Source organism: Macaca fascicularis, chromosome 7 (genome assembly GCF_037993035.2).
Source record: "Macaca fascicularis isolate 582-1 chromosome 7, T2T-MFA8v1.1".
Taxonomy (NCBI): Eukaryota; Metazoa; Chordata; class Mammalia; order Primates; family Cercopithecidae; genus Macaca; species Macaca fascicularis.
Window position 1 is genome coordinate 6,689,276 of NC_088381.1, and position 23,279 is coordinate 6,712,554.

At 46.1% G+C, this 23,279-nt stretch overlaps 1 protein-coding gene and 1 long non-coding RNA gene across 13 annotated transcripts in view; one reads left to right on the top strand and one right to left on the bottom strand.

The window, feature by feature from the left end:
* OTUD7A (OTU deubiquitinase 7A) overlaps positions 1-23,279 on the top strand; it is a 374,921-nt gene that overhangs the window by 313,681 nt on the left and 37,961 nt on the right. For 9 of the 12 annotated variants that reach the window (XM_065547661.1, XM_045395224.3, XM_073995374.1 and 6 more), the window contains 3 exons: positions 8,546-8,647; positions 11,417-11,544; positions 12,307-12,419. In XM_065547661.1, the coding sequence (XP_065403733.1) occupies positions 8,546-8,647; positions 11,417-11,544; positions 12,307-12,419 (343 nt within the window). The remainder of the gene's footprint in view (positions 1-8,545; positions 8,648-11,416; positions 11,545-12,306; positions 12,420-23,279) is intronic. The other 3 variants (XM_065547662.2, XM_073995375.1, XM_073995376.1) reach the window with 1 other exon arrangement.
* Positions 749-22,010, bottom strand: LOC123574406 (uncharacterized). Its single transcript, XR_006699261.3, has 3 exons — positions 21,871-22,010; positions 3,790-3,894; positions 749-926 (listed from the first exon to the last, which is right to left on the bottom strand). It is a non-coding gene; the product is annotated as an uncharacterized lncRNA (long non-coding RNA).

The following is a 23,279-nucleotide window of genomic DNA, read 5'->3' on the forward strand; positions in this document are numbered from 1 at the left end:
TGACCCTGGCTTACTCTCCTTGTATCTGTAATAAAGGCTGGAAGAAGCAGAGGCCCTGCTGATCTGCACACTCTGTAGGGATGGGAAGGGGAAGGGCCTGCTATGCCTAGACACTGGCAATGAACCAGGTTGGAGGGAGGGACAGCCCAAGGGAAAGGAATTGGGGTGTGGGGAGGAAGGAATATAGGAGGAATGGGATAACATGGATTTGAAGCACTTGCTCATTATATGGACCCATTCGATAGCCACTCCCCACCTGGGAATAACAAGTCTGAGTCTTAAAGCAGAATCCTCAGTCTCTACTGCAGGGGAGAGGCCAAGCCAGCGCCTCCCAGAACCAGTGGCAGAGGAATAAGCATTGTGTACAGCCCCTATTCATCATCAGTTAATAGTATGATTTATCTGAAGATTTGAATATATAATGTATTTTTAAATACTGTCTTCCTGTGATATAATGAAAAAATTGCCAAATTCATGTTGGTGTTACAGCGAGGGAGGAGGGAATGAGGATGAAATTCATGTTGGTGTTACAGCGAGGGAGGAGGGAATGAGAATGAAATTCATGTTGGTGTTCCAGCGAGGGAGGAGGGAATGAGAATGAAATTCATGTTGGTGTTCCAGCGAGGGAGGAGGGAATGAGAATGAAATTCATGTTGGTGTTACAGCGAGGGAGGAGGGAATGAGAATGAAATTCATGTTGGTGTTACAGCGAGGGAGGAGGGAATGAGAATGAAATGGGGGAGGCAGATAGAGGGAACTTCAGCTTGATCTTTACTCGTTTTTCTTTTCTTTTACATTGAAAGGAACTTGCTGGAGAAATATGGCAGAGGAGTGACATTCATTTGGTTTTGAGTGATGAGTGTGGTGCTCTTGGCACTGTAGAAAATTTGAGGCCCACTTCTGCTCCTTATTCAATAATACAGCTTCTGAAATCACATAGGTCAGAGAAGTTAAAATTGACTTGCCACAAACTCAACCATAACAAACAAAATTAGACTGGCCTTCTTTGTGATCTGATTTTGTCCCAGGTGTGTGAGGGCTCCTGTGAGGGTTCAGCGGATCGTGGGCAAGTTTACTTACTCCCTGTGAGCCTCAGTTTCCTTCTCTGTAAAATGGGAATAACATCCCCTGACACAGAGCTAGTTGATTTAGTGAAGGTCCTGCAGTGAGCAGAACACACTGACCCAGCCAGCAGGAGCTGAAACTGTGAGGTCATCATTATCCCACACAACTCAGAGTCTGAAAACAGGGACGTTCATGGCAGGGCTGGCAGCTGCACAGTGTTATGGAGGACCCAGGCACACATAGCACCCTGCTCTTCTCTCCCCAGCAGGTCAGTGCTGGCTGCATCTGGGGATGCAGTATAGCTGTGGCCACATCAGGTCACACATCCTCACACTACATCATTCAGGGCAGCAAGAGAGAGCCCCTGATTATGGCCCTTGTGAAGGAGGAGCAAGCCCCAGCAGGCTTCCTGTTACATCTTGTGGGCCAGGTGACAGCAGTCCCTGGCAAGGGGGATGGTATTGCACAGATCGTCTTGGACGTATGAACACTTGCACGTTGCCCCATGGGGCAGGCAAGGAGGCTTGCCCGAAAAGCCCCAGACACAAGCAGGGCTCTGTCCGCGAGGATGAGAGGGAAAAGCTACGGGGTGGGCAAAACAACCAGGTCTGCCACAGAAATGCAGACCACCTGCCTTATTAGCATATTCCCTTTCCCTCCTCTCCCTGATTGTCTACTCATGTTCCCCGTACTCCCTGACGGCTGCCCAGAGCACTAGCAGCTGAGATCAATGCAGAGGATGAACGAGTCTGCCCACTTTAGTGTCAAATGTGTCAGGTTTCCAGGTGTTACAGCCATTCTGTTTAGTTTTATGCCTTTGTAAGCAAAGATCTTGCCATTTTATTTTACTCTGTGGCAACCCAGTTTTACTATATCCCAGCCTGGTGGTTATACACACTTTTTAAAAGTCAAGTGAGACAGGTTGCTATTTCACAGCCTAGAGAAAAAGAAGTGACTAAGTAACTGCATGTTTTTTCCAATGATGTCCACAACAGTCCATCCAGTAGTACTGTCAATTAAGGCCCTTACTTGCATTTCTCAGTTAGCTTTAATAAGGTGACTTGTAGTTGATAAGAATATGCCAGTTAATTAGCATAAGCATTAACATCTTCATATAATAAATAAATGTCTACTTAACTTTGTAGTGTTAATTTTAATACATGCTTTTGTTTAGAATTAAGGGCACAGTTATTTTTTATCAGTAATGCCACTTCTTACAATGGAATCACTGAATCTTAACCAAAAAGCACTGAAGAGTCGATAGGGATTCAGTTTAAACAAATAACCAACAAGTTTTATTATATTAAACTTTATTAATATCGCAACACAGGCCGGGCGCGGTGGCTCAAGCCTGTAATCCCAGCACTTTGGGAGGCCGAGACGGGCGGATCACGAGGTCAGGAGATCGAGACCATCCTGGCTAACACGGTGAAACCCCGTCTCTACTAAAAAATACAAAAAACTAGCCGGGCGAGGTGGTGGGCGCCTGTAGTCCCAGCTACTCAGGAGGCTGAGGCAGGAGAATGGCGTGAACCCGGGAGGCGGAGCTTGCAGTGAGCTGAGATCCGGCCACTGCACTCCAGCCTGGGCGGCAGAGCGAGACTCCGTCTCAAAAAAAAAAAAAAAAAAAAAAAAAAAAAAAAAAATATCGCAACACATTAGGCAATAACTCTGACTCTAAAATAAATATACTTCTGAGAGCCTTAATTTTCAAGCATTATTTGCAGTCTTTATCCTTCATATTTCATTATTTCTATTCTGATAGCAACACTTTTTACTAAAATTGGATTTTTTATTTGTACAAATTTATGGGGTACATTTGAAATTTTGTTACATGTATATAATGTGTAGTGATTGAGTCAGGGTGTCCATCACCCGAGTACAATGCATTTTTGTTAAGCAGAATCACCCTATTCTGCTATCAAACATTAAATGTATTCCCTCTATCTTACTGTATGTTTGTACCCTTTGACCCACTTCTCTTCATCCTCCCTCATCACTCACCTTTCCCAGTCTCTGGTATCTGCCTTTGCACTCTCTACCTCTATGTGATCAAATTTCTAGCTCCCACATATATTTCAGAACATGCACTATTTGTCTTTTTGTGCCTGATTTATTTCACTTAGGGTAATGACCTCCAGTTTCATCCATGTTGCTGCAATGAATGACATCATTCTTGTTAATAGCTGAATGGTATGCTCCTGTGTATTTACACCACGTTTTCTTTAGCCATTGACAGATGGAATGTAGAAATGTAGAACACGTTCTGCTTCTTCAGTTGTTCAAATCCTATTAATATTTCTCTCTTTTTTAAAGAATTTTTTATTAAAATACTATTACAACTCTTTGGAAATATCTGTTATAAACATTCTCATTTGAATGAAGTTCCCAAATTGTTGAAGGCCCTAAGGAGGTGCATGTTATATTTCATCCTCCAAATAAAAACATACATATATATGTCACTATAAGTTTCACATAACATTAGAAACTTGATACAACCATTCATAAACTTGAAGCAATTTTTAAACAATTTTAATATTATCCAAGAAGTAACATGTAAGATGACATTTGTGTCACCTGCCTAACATGTAAGACACCATCATTAGATGAGCCAGGCTATTTATCCTTTCCATAGCCATATTCTTTTGAAAAGCAGCCATGAGTGCAGGCGCACCTGTCATCAGGTTGGATAGAGTCTCCTGTGGCCATCAGCCTGGAGATTACCTTTTTCTCTCTTCTGTGCTGTTCACCCATTTCCCTCCTGTTTCCTGTATTTCTCTGGTTTTGGTTTCCACCATCATTTTGTGGTGTACATTCTCCTGAAGCTTCCTGAGAAAGAGTGAATGAAGATGTCTTGACATGGGTTCACTAGAAAACAAAACCCAAGGTAACTCCCAATGGCTATTTATTTCAGAGACACAATCCCAGATGTGTTAGCAACTAGTTTTATTGAGAAATAAGGCTGCTGTGAATTTCTTGTATTAGTCTTATGTTTTCACTTCCCTTGGGTAAATATTCATGAGTGGAATTGCTGGGTCATATGGTAAAGGTAGGTAGTAGTCATTTCACACTGCCATAAAGATACTGCCTCAGACTGGGTAATTTACAAACAAAAGGGGTTTAATTGACTCACAGTTCAGCATGGCTGGGGAGGTCTCAGAAAACTTACAATCGTGGTGGAGGAGGAAGGGGAAGTAGGCACCTTCTTCACAAGGCAGCAGGAGAGAGAGAGCACAGGGGAAATTGCCACTGTTAAAACCATCAGATCTCATGCAAACTCACTCACTATCATGAGAACAGCATGGGGGAAACCGCCCCCATGATTTAATCACCTACCACCTTCCCTTGACACATGGGCATTACAATTCAGGATGAGATTTGGGTGACGACACAGAGCCAAACCATATCAGAGTATGTTGAATGGTATCAGAAATTGCCAAAAGTTTTTCTAGTTGTGCCATTTTACAATCCCAACAGCAAAGTATGAAAACTCCAGTTGCTCCATGGCCCCTTGGACATCTGTGCTAGTATGTAAAATACAACTGACGCTTGAACAGCACAGATTTGAACTGCAGAGGTCTACTTCCACTTATATGTGGATTTCTTTCAACCAAGTGAGGATCAAAATTACAGTATTCACAGGATGCAAAATCCATGTATATGGAGGGCCAACTTCTCATATATACAACTTCCACAGAGCCAACTATCAGACTTCAGTATACACAGATTTTGGTATATGTCAGAAGGGGAAGGGTCCCAGAACCAATCCTCTGCAGATACTGGGGGATGACTGCACCATTGATTTGTGTATATTGATCTTGTATCCTGTGACCTTAAAAATTGCTTATTTGCTATGTTTTTTTGTAGCTTTCTTATTATTTTCTGTGTGAACTATCATGTTCTCTACTAAGAATAGTGTTATTTCTTCCTTTCGGATTTGCAAATACAGATTTTATTTCTTTCTCTTGACTTATTTCACTGGCTAGGACTTTTCATACTATGTTGAATAGCAGTGGAGAGAGGGGGCATCCTTGTCTTTTTCCCAGTCTTAGACGTAAAGCATTCAGTCTTTCACCATTAGGTATGATGTTAGCTATATGTTTGTGCAGATTTTTTAAATCAAGTTATGGAGATCCCCCCATTCCTAGTTTTATGGGAATTTTTAATTATGAGTGAGTACTGAATTTTGTCAAATGCTTTTTCTGCATTCATGATATGATTATGTGATTTTTCTTCTGTAGCCCATTAATATGGTGAATTATATTGATTGATTTTCAAATATTAAACCATCCTTGCATCCCTTGGTCATGGTATATAGTTCTTTGTATATGTCACTGTGTTCTACTTGTTCATATTTTCTTATGAATTTTGCATCATATTCATGAGAGGTGTTACTCTGCATTTTTCTCTTTTTGTAGTTTCTTTCTTTGATTTTGGTATCAGGGTAATGTTGGCTATTTTCTGGAGGAGCTTGTATAATGTTGGTTGTTGTTAAGTATACCTCTTGGTATAACCTTTTTGGGAATTGTTCTAGTTATTACATTATATACACATACTTTATCAAAGTCTATTGGTATTGACATTTTACTACTATTGGCGAAGCATATAAACCTTACCTGCCTTTTTGCTTCTTTATTCTCTACCATTTATAATAAAATTGTTTTAAATATTTATTCAACATACATTGAAACATATAAACAGATAGGCAATGTCATAATTTTTGCTTTAACCATCAGACATAATTTAGAAATCTCAAGAGGCGAAGGAAAGTCTATTATATTTGCCCATATTTTTGTTCTTTCCATGTTCTTCCTTCTTTATATGCCAAAATGCCTTCTTTTATCATTTCCTTTCTGCCTAGAGAACTTCCTTTAGCCATTTATGTAAGGTAGGTTTGCTAGGAACAAAATCTCCTAGTTTTACTTCATCTGAAAATATATCTGTCTCTTGCTTATTACTGAAGAATATTTTTGCTAGCGTTAGAATTCTGGGCTGACAGTTATTTTCTTTCAGCACTTAAAAAATGTTATCCTGGGTGGGTGTGGTGGCTCAAGCCTGTAATTCCAGCACTTTGGGAGGCCAAGGCAGTCAGATCACTTGAGGTCAGGAGTTCGAGACTAGCCTGGCCAATATGGTAAAACCCCATCTCTACTAAAAATACCAAAAATTAGCCAAGTTTGGTGGTGCATCTCTGTGTCCCAGCTACTTGGGAGGCTGAGGCAGAAAAATCACTTGGGTTGAACCCAAGAGGCAGAGGTTGCAGTAAGCTGAGATTGCACCACTGCACTCTAGCCTGGGTGACAGAGCAAGACTCTGTCTCAAAAAATAAAAATGTGATCCTGTTTCCTTCTGGCCTACATGGTAGCTAATGAGAAATCCACGTCTTTAAAATTGTTTTTCCCATATAAGTAAGGCGTTGTTTCTCCTTGGCAGTTTTTAAGGTTTCTTTCTTTGTCTTTAGGTTTTAGAAGTTTGACTATGATATTTTGGCATGAGTTTCTATGGGTTGTTTTCCGTTCAGGGTTTGCTGAGCTTCTTGAATCTGTATGTTTGTTTGTTCATTTGCAAAAATTGGGAACTTTTTAGTGATTATTTCTTTGAGTACTTTTTTAGCTGTATCCTATTTCTCCTCTCTACAGGACTCCAGACTTTTGTCGCAGTCCCACATGTTCCTGAGTTGTGTTCTGTACATGTGTGTTTTTTTTTTAAGTCTAATTTTTCTCTATTATTCCAATTGGGTAATTTCTATGTTCTACCTTTATATTACACTGATTCTTATTCTATTCTCTCCATTCTGCTTTTCAGCACATCCATTGAGTTTTTAAAATCAGATTTGTATTTTTCAGTCCCTATTATATCTTCCCATATTTTTATTCTTTATTTGGCTCTGTTTTGTATCTTCTATTGTTTTGGTAAGACTTTCTATGTCTTTACTACATTTTCTGTTTTTTCATTTGTCTTAGGTATGTTTGTAATTGCTTGTTGAAGTATTCTTAGGATGACTACTTTTAAATCCCAGTCAGATAACTCTAACATCTATCATCTCAGTTTTCATATTTTTTCTTGTTCTGTTTGAAATCTTCCTGGTTCTTGGTATAAGTGATTTTTTTTAATTTAAGAGGGTATATATTGGGTATTAAGTTATAGGACTCTGGGTCTTACTTAAATCTTGTGTTTTAGCAGACCTCCTGACGCCACTCTGGTAGGTTCAGGGGACCATTGCCTGACAACTGCCAGAGGGTAATTGAAGTATAGGTTCCCCCTCTGCCCCTGTTGATACCTAGGGAATGGGCTTGGTACTTCTTGGCAGGGGTACTCCCTAGCTGAGAGGAGGCGGAGATTCTCATTACAGCCAGATGAGTGTGAAAATCCAGGCTCCCTATGTGTCCTCTGAAGCTGGAGGGCAAGGTGCTTACTACCACCCATAGGGTTGAGGTCTTAGCATTGAACTCAGCCTTCTCTGACACTCCCCAGGCAATGGAGCAGGCAGTGATGAGCACCTTGTTACAGCCTGGTGAGGGTGGAAGTCTAGGCTTCCCACTAGACCTTTGCTGGCAGGGGCGGTAATCGGTCTGTAATTTTTTCTGCAGTGTTTGGCTGGAATAGAAGAGGAAATGTCTAAGCAGCTACTGTCTTGCTAAGCTGCCCCTTTCCTGGTATTCTGTCTAGAGAGGGCATGCTTCTTCTTTTCTGTCTTCTGTTTTTTTGTTTGTTTGGTTGTTTTGGTGTTTTGTTTGTTTGTTTGTTTGTTTGTTTTGTGGCCTGCTCTCATTGGTGTTTCTAGGTTCCAGTTTCTACAGTATCTAGTCTGGGATATGTGAGGCAAAAAGAAACTCCAGGGAACCCACCATTATGTCATTCCTCAAGTCTCAGGATCCTGGCTAGTCTGCCACTTCTTCTCCAATTTTCAGAGTCTTCTAATATGATTTTATACATAATTTTCAGGGCTTTTCATGGTACTTAGTAAGAGGAATAGGAAAAAGTACATCTGCTCTATCTTCCCTGAAGTAGAAGTCTCTAAATGTAAATGTTCATGAAATTTAACATGACTACACCTACATAGCTATAATGGTTTTGATGAATCAAATGAAATACGAACTATACTTTCAAAGGTATGAGTGCATCAAAAAACCTAGATGGCAAAAGGAAAAAATAGCTTTCAGGAGGGAAAGCTGTATTCAAGGAAATGACCGAGAAATGTTTTATCTTGTGTAAAATATGTTTCCAGGTTCAAGGAGAGAAGGTACTGGTCTTGAGTTTCTTAATGCTCATGCTAATTGATGGGAGGATTTGGCCACTTCTTGTCTTCAAAGGGAAAAGAAATCTGTATTTTATTTGAGGAGAGAAGTAGCCATACTGTTCCCCCTTTCTACTGAAACCTGTGGAAAATCTATCCCTGATGTTTGTGCCTCCTTAGCAAACGCCCCCAGTGGCCCCTGCCTTTTCTGGGATCCTGTTCTAAAGTGAGCTTCTGTTCCAGGTCGCCTGAACTGGTGGTCCACTGTGTGCACAAGCTGTAAACGGCTTCTTCCTCTGGCCACGACAGGGGATGGGAACTGCCTTTTACATGCCGCCTCACTGGGTAAGCTCTGCAGCACAGACAGAGGGTAGCCAGGCTCCAGGCCTGCGCAAGGAAAGACATATGCTATTGAAGGAAAGACATACGCTAAATAGAGTCACCCATGTCACTGTCATCTGGGAAAGTCCCCAGGAGATAGAGCTAACAATCCTGGCCCTTCTTGTCAAGTAGCTTGCAGTTGGTAGAGAGACAGAATACACATAAGAAAAGACCTGGCATGAGAGAAGGAGGCCTTAAGCATAGCCACAGGGATGGGACTTAGAGACTATTGCCTGGTACAAATAAAAAGGACTTCCTGGAGGAGGTGGGATCTTTACTGAAACTTGAAGAACTTCAGAGACTAGAAGAGGACATTGCAGGCAGGGAGACCCCGCAGATAAAGCATAAAGGCAGGAATGGACAGGGTGTTTGGAGGTAGGGGTGAACAAGGTAAGGCTGGAGCAGGAAGTTTTGGGAGCAGCGCATGAGGCTGAGTAAATGAGGATCCACTATGTTGACAGCAGTCAACAATTGGCCTGGACTAATGGAAACAGACGTAGGTACTGCCCAGATAAATCACAGGGGAGTCGGCATACTCAGAATATACCACAGAGAGACCAGCAGCCTTGTCCAACAGAGACATGAGCTTCCCAATCACACACAGCCACACTACACAGAAATATTTGGATAATTGAGGATCATCATCCACTTTCTGGAACCTCAGTTATCCCTTTAGGCCCAGCGTTAGATGCACAAGGGCCGAATCCATTTTGATAGGTGAGTCTGGGTTTGCACCAGGGACCATCAGGGCTGGTTGCTCCCTACCCGCTCTGGAAGATAGCGCCTCTCCAAAACACATGACCCTCACACAGGAATGCGGTCCTTGGTCAAACTCACATCCCAACAGACGTGGCTTTAACTGGGTGCTGTGACCTACCTCAAGGGCCAGCCCCCAGACCGCTCTCTCTTTGGACCTGCAGTGAGGCCTAATCAGCAAGAGGTAGGTGAGATAAGACTGTAATAGGCTTCAAGGGAAATACATCAGGGTTTTGGAAGGGTCCCAGAGGAGGATGGAGACCAAGAGGAAGGGAAACATTCCCCAGGCTTGACCTGCAGTGAGGAAAGGCAAGGCACCCACTTACCTGCTTCACCTCCATGTCATTGGAGCACACTCTGCTTGTTGGCATTGCAAAAGTACTCCACATTCACCATGGTGAGAAAATGAAAATCAGTGACCCCCACCCAGCGGCGGCCACTCTTAACAGTCTGGTGGTGTCATCGTCTTCCAATCTTTTGTCTATTCTTTAGGTGAAATGATGATCTTGCTGTGTTCACAGTCTTGAATCCAACATTTTCCCTTACGACTTGAGAATTTTCCCTGCTGTTATCCTTCAGACATATGATTTTCAGTAGTTGGGTCATATTTCATCATAGTGGTTAATATTAACTATTCCCCTATTATTGAGCATATTTTGCCTTGTTCTTTGTAAAACCTGGAGAAAGAATCTAAAAGAATAAATCTCTCATCTGTGTCTAACAGCAGCCTTATTGTGAAGTCTGGATCATGGAAATGCTTTTGTCCCTTGCATATCCAAGGATGCCCAGCCAGTTGAGCCTTTGAAAACATCAGTTCATGTTACTCTCCTTCTGAAAACTCTCCAGAGGCTCACAGCTCCCTTGAGATCCCCCTTTTCACTCTCCCTCTCCCCTCAATCCCACTCTAGCCATCTTTCCCTCTTGCCTTTTCTCAAGTACTGCCCCCTCCGGGTCTGTCCCTGGCCTTTCGCTGTGCTGGGACAGCAACTTGACTCCTTCCTCCACCCATTTGAGCCTTTGCTCCTATGTCTCCATTCATGCCACAGCAAATCTGCCTGCCTCACCTCTCCTCGTGGAGCTGCCACCCTCAACATCGTACACTCTGTGCCAACCTCATGGCTGCCTCACTTCCCACTTCCCCACAACATGCGCTCCATGAGATTTTAGGAACTTCGTGTGTCCTAGTCACTGCCACGCATACTGCCAGCACCTAGAATGAGTGGGTGGGTGGGTGGATGGATGGATGGATGGATGGATGGATGGATGGATGGATTCCCCTGTGCTTTCCCTTGTAGCCAGGGCTGCCCTTCTTTTGAGCGCTTCTCCCACGAGTTGGGGTTCTTGAACACATCTGAGCTGCCAAGAGCACATTCTCAGAGGTGGTTCATTTCCCTCTATATCCTCTCAGCACTTGACACAGGGTGAGACCCTCCCGCTGGGAAGCAGGCAGTCTCTCGTGGGCCTGGTGTGTGCAGTGGTGTCACTGACACTCTGCTTCTCAGGAAGCTGAGACGCCTCAGGGCTGGAGATGAGGGAAATGGCACGCCCTGGAGAAGCCACGATGCTAATGGCCTCCCTCGCCTGGAGCCCTCCATGAGGACACTGGACAGCCTGTCCCTGTCCCCTAGTCAGTCCCCCACCCAAATGTTAAGACTTGGATAATGACCATTAGGTCCTCAAAGCAAACCAGCAACATTGAGAGTGGGTTGCCAAGGGCGCCGGAGAGGAAAAGCACTTGATTTTCACCCACTATTATTTTGCTAAGAACAGGATGTGCTGCTTCATTCACCTACTTGCCTTAATGGGAAGCCTCAGGAAGAAGGCTAGAGGGGAATTAACAGAACCGCTGAGTAAGGAGGCTGCTCTGCGTGCAGACAGGAGGCCCTCCCAGTGGGTCATGGTAGTTTGCATCACCTCTGGCTTGTCTTTTCCTCACGTCCTTTCTCTCCTGTGTTCTCCATGGCCTCCTGGCTCCAGGAATGTGGGGGTTTCACGACCGGGACCTGGTGTTACGGAAAGCTCTCTATACCATGATGAGGACGGGAGCCGAGAGGGAAGCCCTGAAGCGGAGGTGGAGGTGGCAGCAGACGCAGCAGAATAAGGAGGTTGGTATCCACTGGCATGGCCGGAGGCCGGGACCCAGGTCAGGTGTCGCCTCGGGCCATGGTCAAGTCCAGAGCGTGGTCCCTAGACCCCAGACTGTCTTATGAGGGGAGGCAGAAACAGTCCCTGGGATCAGGAAAGTCTCCTGCTTTTAAGCCCATGAAGGAGGAGCCTGTTGAAATAGCAGAGTCCCGGCAGATAGCAACTATGCGTCCACTTGTGTTTCCTTAAGGCATGATTATGAAAGCTGCCTACCTTCATTCCCAAAAGCATCCTGGCTTGGCTGATGAATTATATATATGGCCGCCTGCTGTCAGGTGCAGCCCATGGCTCTAGCCCCTGTGTGTGAGGTCAGTCCAAAGGGATTCCCAATTGTCCCCAAGCATGGTAAACATGAGGACCTTGCTCTTCTAGAAGAATCTGCCTGCTTTCTGACTACAGTTGATCCATTATCCCTTTAAACTTTGTAATGGCCAGCCACAGTTAGGTGCATGCACAGGTTAATGCTCAGTCATCCCCAGCCCCTGAGAATGACCCTTGTTGGTGGGCAGATTCCCAACAGCTCTGGAATTAGAGCTTGGAGCTTTTGAAAATATAGTGTGCATAGCAAAGGTGGCCAAGAGGGTGCAGTTAGTGTAGTTGGTAGCTACCTATAGATGTGCCTGGCCTGGGTCCCAGTGAGGCTGGTCTGGGTTGGGAGGGTGAGAGGAGGAGGGCAGCGCAGCTGTGGCCCGCCCCCCTCTGAGCCAGTTCCCCTCTGCCAGTCAGGGCTGGTGTACACGGAGGAGGAGTGGGAGCGGGAGTGGACGGAGCTGCTGAAGCTGGCCTCCAGTGAGCCGCGCACACACTTCAGCAAGAACGGCGGCACAGGCGGGGGGTAAGTTCTGCCCCTGCTCTTCCCAGAAGTCCCCTCCAGCTCCAGGCCACCCAGGGCTACACACAGCATGGGTGGATGGCACGGGGGGAATGTGGGACCCTCATGCTGTGGAAGACAGAAAGATTCCAGCTTTCCAGCATTAGCTTCAAGACAAGGATGCACAGAAGGACTGTGGGTGATGGCTGGCCCCTGCCGGGTGCTGGTGGAAGGGTACGCAGCCCCCAGATGCACTATGCAGGCAGAGGTGAGCTCACATGAGCTGCCTCCAGGCCACTTTCCTTGAACGTTGTTATGCAGAGCAGGTGAGGTGTGCGCCCTCAGGGCACAGCTGGCCTCTGGAGGTCACACGCGATGGTGAGCGTTCCCACACATTGCCAGCACGCGGACCTGGCTCTGAAGTTTGGATTTTCTCCCCAACTAATTAATTCGTGGCTTCAAGAAGTCACCCTGAAAGCAGAAGCTCATTAAGCTAGCCTGCTGTTTCCCAGATGAGCTCCGTGGATATTATATGTGTTCCCAGCAAAAAGGCTCCACGTCTGTGCGTGTTTAGGACTAGCTTGTTCCTACAGAAACACCTTGGATGTTCTAGCGTGGAATGAAGAGTGCGGCCAGACCAACGGGGCAGCCATAGAGCCTTGATCATGGCTTATTCTTCAGTTCGTATTCTCTGGAACCTGAAAGCAAAGGTGTTGCTCCTAGAAAAGGTCTCAGCCAAACATGAGAAAGTGTGAGCAGTAACACCAGGGAGACCCACGGAAGGAGCATGCAGCTCCAGGCTGCCCTCAGGCTCATGGGCCCTGCAGCAGGCACCTGGGTCCTCATCCACCCACCAAGGCAGGGCCTAGTGCCTCATGGGTCAGCTCTCCCTGGAGGCCCTGGCTGGAAAAGAGGCTCCCACAGAGCTGCAGCAGCAGCGGTGGCGTCTGAGACCATGTTTACAGATGAGATCGTTAGAAACCCACATACGCTGGCACAGCCTTCCTCCATGTTTTAAGGCTATGGTATCTCTGTACCAACAGCCTGTCTTGGTAGGACATTTGAGGACAAGCATTCTGAAGTCTCGGTCAACTGTAAAACTGCTCTTCCTCTGCACGCCTCCCAGGTCCTGCCTGTGATGAGTCTTAAGCATTCCTCCACATCGTTTTCACAGTTGCCTCTCTCCCTCCTGCCACAGGGCAGATGCCTGATACATGCTGGCAGACTGGATCCAGTCCAGGTGTCTCTGCCAGGGACGGGGAGGAGTGGGGAAAGACAGCAGCAATGATAACAGTAATCACAGGTGATCATCACATACACGTCTCCTGAGTACCCCCATCCAGGAGGAGCTTCCCCCAAGGTCCCATGGCTGGTGAACCCATCTGACTCCTAAGGCCACAGCCTGGTCCCCTGCTGCCTGCTCCCTGGGGCCCGAGGGATTCAGATGCTAATGGGGACATAGGGACCACTTGGTGTCTGTCCCTATCTCCCACAGAGTCTGAGTGATCAACTGTAATCTAACAAAAGGATTAGGTCCCTTTAGGAATATCCAAAATGGCCCGGACATTGTCCCATTTAGTAGGATAGCCTGGTCCCCTCCTCCTGGAAGCCACAGTTCTGGTTGCCACATCACAAAAGAGAAGGAAGAACTCGGGGAATGGCCAGAGAGGGGAAACTAAACAACCAAGGGTGGATGGGAGTGACCCCAACAGAAAAGAATGGAGAGGTGAGGTGGGAAGGTATGGGTGGTGTTGGGGAAACAGAAGGAAGGAGGTGAGCACGGGTTGTGTAGGGTGGAGTGGGGTCAGGGAGACCATAAGAGGGACCCGTGCTAGGTCCTCTATCTCCTCCTTTCAAACCCCATCTCACAGGCCTCCAGTACGCCTTCCACAGATTGGAAAACCGAGCCTCAATGGGATTAGACAACTGTTCCAAGACCACAAAAATGATAAATGGAGGAGCCAAAAAGTCAAAATGTGGTCTGATCATTGTAGAGCCTCTTTTGACCAGGCTCCACAGCCCTAACGAAATCCCTCAAATACAGCAGAGTCTGTAGAACCTCAGGCAACACATCAGCCTGCAAATGAAACCACCACTCTGGGCTTCAGATGGTGATGGGAGTGAGGACGCAGCCACCTGGTCCCCACAAAAGCATTGATGCTCAGGTCGGAATCTTGTGCCAATGATGCAGGAGGCACTTCTAGGGTTTCAGCAACAGGTGTTTCCAGTGGAGAAAGAAAAAGGAAAAACAAACAAACAAAAAAAACACCTCAGAAGAGGACAGAACACATGCAATAGGAATCTATCTAAGAGAGTTGCTTCTGTAGCCAGATGCCTCCTTGGGTTACCTGGAACCTTTGCATGGCCAGTCAAGGAGGGAGGCCTATGGAACCAGGCATAAAATGCACATTTTCCTGGGAATAGGGAGTTTTGGCTGAGTCCCATGGACTGGGGTGATGGGCAGAGAGCGCCTCAGCAAGGCACCGTGCAGCTGTGCAGGACTCGCCAACAGGGTGCTCTAGAGTGGCCAACTGCTCCAAGAATTCACTTGGGGTTCAGAGTCCATAGAGAGGCCTGTGTGTCCAAGCACAGTGTGCTCTGCCTTTTGCCTGTGTCCTCTCTCCCCATGTTGAGCTGAGAGGTGTGGGGCATCATCTGTGGGGCTTGAGAACGCAGAGACGAGTTTCTGACGCCTGACTGAAGGGCCTGAAGGCAGAAACTGGCAAGCTCAGGGTTCACGGGGCTGTGGCAGGCTGTGCAGGCCAGGACACGGGGCTGTAGGGGATGTAAGGCCAGGATGCTGCGAGCTGCCCGAGGGCCAGGCATGGATTCAGGGAGGAGGCCCCAAGCAGGCTGGCTTCAGGACTCACCTACGGTGGGGACCACACAGAAGGCCAGCCCCTGAGGCCAGGGCTGAGGGTGGACACAAGCAGTCAGTGAGAGGAGTCACCACCGCAACCCAGGGGCCTGAGGACACAGCCCCTCAACTGGCAGAGAGCTCTGAAGACCCACAAAAGCACTTCCTCAGACAGCAGGCCAGAACTGGGACCTCCAGCGAGCCCAGCGGGCCCTGAAGGAAGACAGCAAGAAGGACTTTGCCACTCTCCTGCCCCTCCTCTCTGCCTGTGCTAGCCCCACAGGGGACACAGACGGCAGCCAGAGAAGGGGAGGAGGCAAAGGGTGAAACAGGGAAGCCAGCTGGCAGCTAACCCAATCTTTCAGGAGGCTCAAACTTGGGGCTGATAGCCCCCTGCACAGGAGAGTGACCGGAAGAACCACACAAAATTTCCAGGGTGCCACCCGCGAATAGGAAAGAGCAAGTTAAGGGAGAGTTTGCAGGCATGATGGCGAGAAGAACTAAAGTGGCCTTCTTCGTCCCAGCTTGGGTTTCCCAGAACCTGTTCCCCACGGATGAGGGTAAAGGGGTGCAGTGCGGGCCCTGCATCCTGCTCTGGGAGCCCCTGCTATGGAGGCAGATGGGGCAGTCTCTGTTCTATTGGTCCTTGACACAGATGATGGCCTGGAGTCATTTTTAAACCTGTTACTTTCCCAGAAAGCGACTATGTCACTTACCTGAAGAGGTCAGAAGGGACCAGAGACCAGGTGTGGGCGTGAGCTAGACCCGCTTCCTCTCACTGTGCCTCCCAGGACTCAGTGGCCAGGCCCTGGCCACGTGGGAGAACCAGGCCTTCCCTAGGGCTTGGGGAGGGGTTAGTGAGATCAGATGGGAATTTGAACAGTGTCACCTACTGAGTCCATGTTATGCGTCAGGCAGTCTCATGAGCTGTCATTATCATCACCAATCACAGATAAGGAGGCTGAGATTCAGAGAATTAGATAATGTATTAGTCAGGGTTCTCCAGAGAAACAGAACCAATAAAAGACATATATATAAAGAGATCTAATGTAGGTATTGGCTCACGTGATTATGGTGTCTAAGAATTCCCACGACCTGGCATGTGCCAGCTGGAGACCCAGGAAAGCCAGTGGTGTAGTGCAAAGACCCAAGAGCTGGAGAACTGATGGTGTGGGTCCAGTCTGAATCTGAAGACCTGAGAACCAGGAGTGCCAAGGGCAGAAAGTCTATGTCCCAGCTCAAACAGGTTTGGTTATTCTGTCATCCTCCACTGTTTTGTTCCCATCCATGAATAGATCAGATGAGCCCCACCCACATTGGTGAAAGCCATCTGCTTTCTGCTCTCCAGCAATTCAAACGCTAATCTCATCCAAAACGCCCTCGCAGACACACGCAGAAATAACGTTTAACCAGCTATCTAACCATCACAGGTTAGCTTCCAGTGTCCCACAGGCTGAAAGGTACAAAGCCAGAACCTGAACTTAGAACCGACCAAAACACCTAAGCCCACACTCTTGACAGATGCAGACCAGGCATGAGGAGTAGGAATCAACAACTTATCTTGACTATGGTGAAAATAATCATTTTTGTTCTTTAAACTTTTTAAAGAACTACTTATTTGTTTTCTGTTTTATGAGAAGGGTTAAGTGGAAGCTGAGAGGCCAGTTGGATGGACAAAGAGGAAGGGAGAGCAGAGCAAGGGGGGCCTTTGGGGGACCCTCTGGCAGCCCCCGGGGCATCTTCTGTCTAGGTCCTTACTTTTCTCACATGCTAAGCTCTCTGCTTTCTCTTTGTGGTTGAGTTTCTGAAATTTCACTGACAACGTGTTTGCTGCATTTCTTTTTATTAGCCTTTTTCAGAAGTAGTTAGAATCCCAAGTGATTTCCTAGCACACAGTCTGAGAGTTGTCAATTTCGGTCAATCTTCTGAGGAAAAGCAAGAGGCATTTTTTTCCTGGGAGATGCCCACACCACAGCCTGGTGCTCCCAGGCCATGGGTTGGCCTTGTGCAGGAAAGGAGGCATTCTTATGTGTATTCCTGAAGGTTCCATGACTTCCACCAGCAGACCAAGCAGAAAGAGCATCTGCTAACGAACGTAAGGTGTCCTCACTTTGCAGATGTGGGACCCGGCTCAAATTTTTAAAGACATTTCTCATTGAAAATAAGACCAAAGTTGACTCTATCTAGGGATGGTCCTCAAGTAGGAGCCTTTCCTGATCTTCCTGTCTAAAGAATCCACCTTTTATCACTGTACTGATAGTTTCTTTTTTATTATTTTATTATTTATTTAAATATGTTTAGGGGATACAAGCGCAGGTTTCTTACATGCAAATATCGCATTGTGGAAAAGTCTGGGCTTTTAGCGTACCCATTACCCAAGTAGTGAGCATTGTACTCAATAGGTAATTTGTCAGTCCTCACCCCCTCGAACCCTCCGGCCTGTCATAGCCCCCAGTGTCTATTATTCCACTCTGCCTGTCCATTTGTACACATTGTTTAGCCCCCAGCTATAAGTGAGAACAGGCGGTATTTGACTTTCTGTTTCTGAGTTGTATCACTGAGGACAATGGCCTCCATATCCATCCATGTTGCTGCAAAAGACAGGATTCCATTCTTTTTTACGGCTGAGTCATATTCCATGGTATATATACACACCACATTTTCTTTATCTAATCCTACATTGATGGACACTTAGGTGGTTTCTATCTCTTTGCCATTGGGAATAGTGTTACAGTAAACACGCAGGTATCTTTTTGATATAATGATTCATTTCCCTTTGGGTATATACCTAGTAGTGGGATTGCTGGATTGAGTGGTAGTTCTGTTTTTAGTTCTTCAAGAAATCTCCACACTGTTTTCCATAAAGGTTGTATGAATGTACATTCCTACCAACAGTATGTGTTCCCTTTTCATCATATTCTCACCAACGTCTATTTTTGTTTTTGTTACATTTGCTTTTGAGGACTTGGTCATAAATTATTTGCCTAGGCCAGTGTCCAAAAGAGTTTTACATAGGTTTCCTTGTAGAATGTTTATAGTTTCAGGTCTTACATTTAGGTCTTTAATCAATCTTGAGTTAATTTTTGTATATGGTGAGAAGTGTGGGTCCAATCTCATTCTTCTGCATATGGCTATGCAATTTTCCCAGCACTAAATGAATAGTGTTATTTCCCCAGTATATATTTTTGTTGTTGTTGTTGAAGATCAGTTGGTTGTAAGTATGTGGCTTCATTTATAGGTTATATATTCTGTTCCGTTGATCTATGTGTCTGTTTTTGTGCCAATACCATACTGTTTTGTTTACTATAACCTTGTAGTACAATTTGAAATTAGATAATGTTATGCCTTCAGCTTTGTTCTTTTTTCTTAGGATTCCTTTGGCTAGTCAGGCTCCTTTTTAGTTCCACATGAAATTTATTGTTTTTTCTAATCCTGTGAAAAATGACATTGGTAACTTGATAGGGATTGTATTGAATCTCTAGATTATTGTAACAATATAATCATTTTAATGATGTTAATTCTAATCCATGAGCATAGGATATTTTTCCATTCATTTGTGTCATCTATAATTTTTTTCTTCAGTGTTCTGTAGTCCTCCTTATAGAGATCTTTCACCTCCCTGGTTAAATATATTCCTCGATATTTTTGTAGCTAATATAAATGGGATTGCCTTCTTGATTTAGTCCTCAGCTAGATTGTTACTGGTATATAGAAATGCTACTGCTTTCAGTATGTTAATGTTGTATCCTGAAACTTTACTAAACTCGTGTATCAAATATAAGAGGTTTTTGGTAGAGTCTTTATGGTTTTCTAATTATAAAATCATATCATCAGCAAACAGGGATGATTTGACTTCTTCTTTTCCACTTTGGATGCCTTTTGTTTGTTTTTCTCTTGCCTGACTGCTCTGTGGGGACTTCCAGCACTATGTTGAATAATGGTGAAAGTGGGCGTCCTCATCTTGTTCCAGTCCTTAGAGGAAAAGCTTTCAACTTTTCCCCATTAAGTATGCTGTTAGCTGTGGGTTTGTCATATATGGCCTTTATTATGTTGAGGTGTGTTCCTTCTATGCCTAGTTTGTTGAGGATTTTCATCATGAAGTGATGCTGAATTGTATTGAATGCAAAAATCCTTGACAAAATACTAGCAAATCAAATCCAACAGGACATCAAGAAGATAATACACCATATCAGGTGGTATTTATCCCAGGGATGCAAGGATGATTCAACATACACAAATCAATGAATGTGATATATCACATAAACAGAATTAAGAACAAAAACCATATGATCATCTCGATAGATGCAGAAAAATAACTGATGATTTCTTATTTGATCATCTGTTCGTATCTCTTTCTACCTAAACCTGCATTCATGGGCACACATGGGCAAGCGTGAGCATGCTGAGCACAGTGCTAGACCTGTAGTTGATGATCAGTAACTATTTGTCACCTGGTTGACCTCAGCTTATTGATTCTAAGGAATAAGATAAGCCGTGTTCCTCAAGCCACACTGGCCACTGCTAGAAGCATCTTTCAGAGCCTAAGATCCATTCAGTCCCTTCAGAGCACTGGGAGGCCCCCGTCCTTCCATCCCAGCTTCCCAGGCCATAGCTCTTAGCAGAGCCCCTGCTAGACTGTACTGTGTCGTTGGAGAGTCTTTTGTAAAAGGTGCCTGTCTGGGCAGGCACAGCCCTTGACCAAGGGCAAAGGCCCATAGCAGGACATAGGCTGGGTTCAGCCCCTTGAGCCTCCTCAGACTGGCTCTGCTGGGCCCTACCTGAGAGAGGAGTTGAGGCACACCACTCAGAAATGCTGCGCATGAGATCTGTGCATGAGGAGAACCTTGCACCTGTGAAAAGGAGTGAGGACTGTCCCCACATACTGTGCTGTGGGTGTCTCAGGATGCATCAGGAGGAGGAAAAGGCAATGGTTGGAATAGCGAGTATAAACTCCTACCTAGAGGTGGGAGGATGTGTGCATACAGTTTATGCGCATTTACTCACATTCATACGTGTGCACACATGTGCACTTACATTTTTTTTTTTTAGATGGAGTCTTGCTCTGTCACCCAAGCTAGAGTGCGGTGGCGCGATCTTGGCTCACTGCAACCTCCACCTCCCGGGTTCAAGCGATTCTCCTGCCTTAGCCTCCTGAGTAGCTGGGACTACAGGTGCACACCACCATGCCTGGCTAATTTTTGTATTTTTAGTAGAGACGGGGTTTCACCATGTTGGCCAGGATGGTCTCAATCTCCTGACCTCATGATCTGCCCGTCTCAGCCTCCCAAAGTGCTGGGATTACAAGCGTGAGCCACCACCGCGCCTGGCTAATTTTTGTATTTTTGGTAGAGATGGGGTTTCACCATGTTGGCCAGGATGGTCTCGATCTCCTGACCTCATAATCTGCACGCCTCAGCCTCCCAACGTGCTGGGATTACAGGCATGAGCCACCGCGCCCAGCCTTACACTTACCTTTTTTTATGGAAGGTACACCAAAAAGCAACACCTATGTCCCCATAGGTGAGGTGACTGCAATTTATCATCCAAACTGGTTCATTTGGGGAAAGGAAAGTGGGCACTAACCACTTGGGATGTGTGCACAGGACTTTCCCAAGCAAAACAGGAGGTATGGACGCCCCATCTGGAGGAGGGGATGTGGGGAGGGACCTGGGAGGCTTCATCCAGGCTCTCTGTCTGGGTGGCTGGGTGACTGCTCATTAACAAGCCCCAGACTGGCTTCCTTGTCCATGACATGGGCTCTTGCCAAGGATGGTCTCCAAGGATGGTGCCTACAGTTTAAGCCAGGGTGCCCCCAAACTGTTCCCTGGGGCCTGAGATACCATCTGGACCTTGCTCCATGACCTTTGCTTCTTGGTCCTGCCAGGAGGGACTCCTCAGCCTGGCCTCTGCCTACCCCCATCTTTCTCAGGGTGTTTTCATTGGATAGATGGTATATCCCTAACCCTGGAAATTCTCCCTCCTCAAGTACCCACTGGAGAAGCGGGTGTGGGTGCCCTGGAGAACCCAGTGTGTGGCGCCCAAAGCATGTTAGGAAGTTCTCAGGGCATGCACATCTTGGAGGATGAAGTCATTATATTGCATGCCAGTCTTCTTTGCAGTAAGCACTGATTATTAAGCATTTTAGGAATTGTTATGTCTTTGCCCAGTGACCAGATTCTCCCCACAATCCCAGATCTCGCATTTGCTCAGCAAACTCACAAGAAGACATGAAGTCTTAGGGCTAAAAGTGGGAGTGAATTTTCAGAATTGGCTTTTCTGAGCTGATTTCTACCAATGGGCTCTGGTCACAGAGTGCAGGTCACAGTTCCAAACTCTCGTCCCAGATAAGATCTTGTTTGCCCCTCCATTTTAGAGCCCCCAGCTAAACTGGAGTTCCAGTACCAGAGCAGCTAGCAAATCTGCAATAAGGAGAAATGAAAAGGGGCCTGGACATGGGCGTTTACAGTGTGCCTTTCACGGGATACTTCTCTTACCTGGCAGGTGTCCTAACACCTGGTTGCCCAACCCATGACCAGGGGGTCCCTCACATGGGAAGCTTGTTTGTACTGGCAGATGGCTTTGTGGCTCCTGTCTGGCCTGTGTCTATTTTTTTCTTACCTGATCATCGCTCTGTGGCTGGGACCAACCTTGTGTTCTCCTTGGCGTCTGGTGAAAACATGGCCTGGGGTAGCCTCTGCTTCTTCCAATGGAAGGTGCAAATTCAATCCACTGCCACAATGAGAAAGGATTTCAAAGATTTTTACTTATAGATCCTGGGCATGGAGGCCATCATGAGTTGGGAGGGCAGTGCTCCATCCCAGGGCCACATGAGGTAGGGATTAAGAGTCAGGCAGAGAGATCCAACTAGAAACATATATAGGGGAATAGGATGTGGGTCACTTTAAGTTCATGGGCAAATGCCTTAATGGTCCATTTAAAGGAAGTGGTAGGAAAGCGGAAAGCCCAGTCTCCTAGGCAGGGAGACACCTCTAAGTTCTTATCTCTGGCCACCAGCTTGGGTCATTGGGTGTGGTGGTCTACTTCCAATGCCCAGGCAGCAACCTCTGCTGTTTCGTTTCTGTTACACCCTCTATATCCTCAGGAGCCTGAGGAGCCAAGCCAATGCTCTCTGGCTGCCTTCAACACTGAGGCTCCTGGTATAGAACCAGAACCCTCCCTAAGTCTTGGACAAGGAGCCAGAAGCAAGGAGGAAAGGGCATTATGATTTTCAAGCTGCCCCGGCTGGAGCTGGGATCCTCTCTGCTACCCCCTGGGTCACTGAGCAGGTTTCAGTTGCTCACATGGCTCCCATGCTCAACACTAAAACTGGAATGGAGAAAGGATGCTCTGCTGCAGCTGTCCTCCATCACCTCCCAACTGGGCCCACCATCCTATCACTGCTGCTGAAGTAAAATGGCCCTGCCTTAAGTTAGCCATGAAAAGAATGCCATGCCAGTACAATGGTGCCTGATACTTAGCCTTTGCACTGTTGTTACCATGGAGGCCCTCCTGCATAGCTACTCAAATACCAGGTGTTCTGCCAGGAGGCTCCATGCTGGGCATGGCCCAACTCCATGCCTTGGCCCTAGCACAGATCTTGAAGGATGGGTAGATGAATGGACAGACAAGTAGGTGATTGGGTAGACAGATGGTAGAACAGAAGAATGGAAGGATGAGTATGTGGATGGATGGATGGATGGATGGATGGTTGGATGGATGGATGGATAGATGGATGGACAATTGGATGGGTAGATAAATATATGGATGGATGAAGAGAGGGAGGGAAGGAAGAGAGATGGGTGGGTGGGTAGGTGGGTAGATGGAAGGATGAATGGGTGGATAGATAGGTAGGCAGAAGGATGGATAGATGGGTAGATGTTACATGAAGGCAGAGTTCCCTGAGGGCCTCTGCAGTGCCTTTCACAGCACCAGCATATAGTAAGTGTTCAATGAATATTTATTGGTTTTTTGGTTGGAGACCCTGCTTTAAGTTTTGCATGAGAAGAATGCTGTGCCAGTACAAAGGT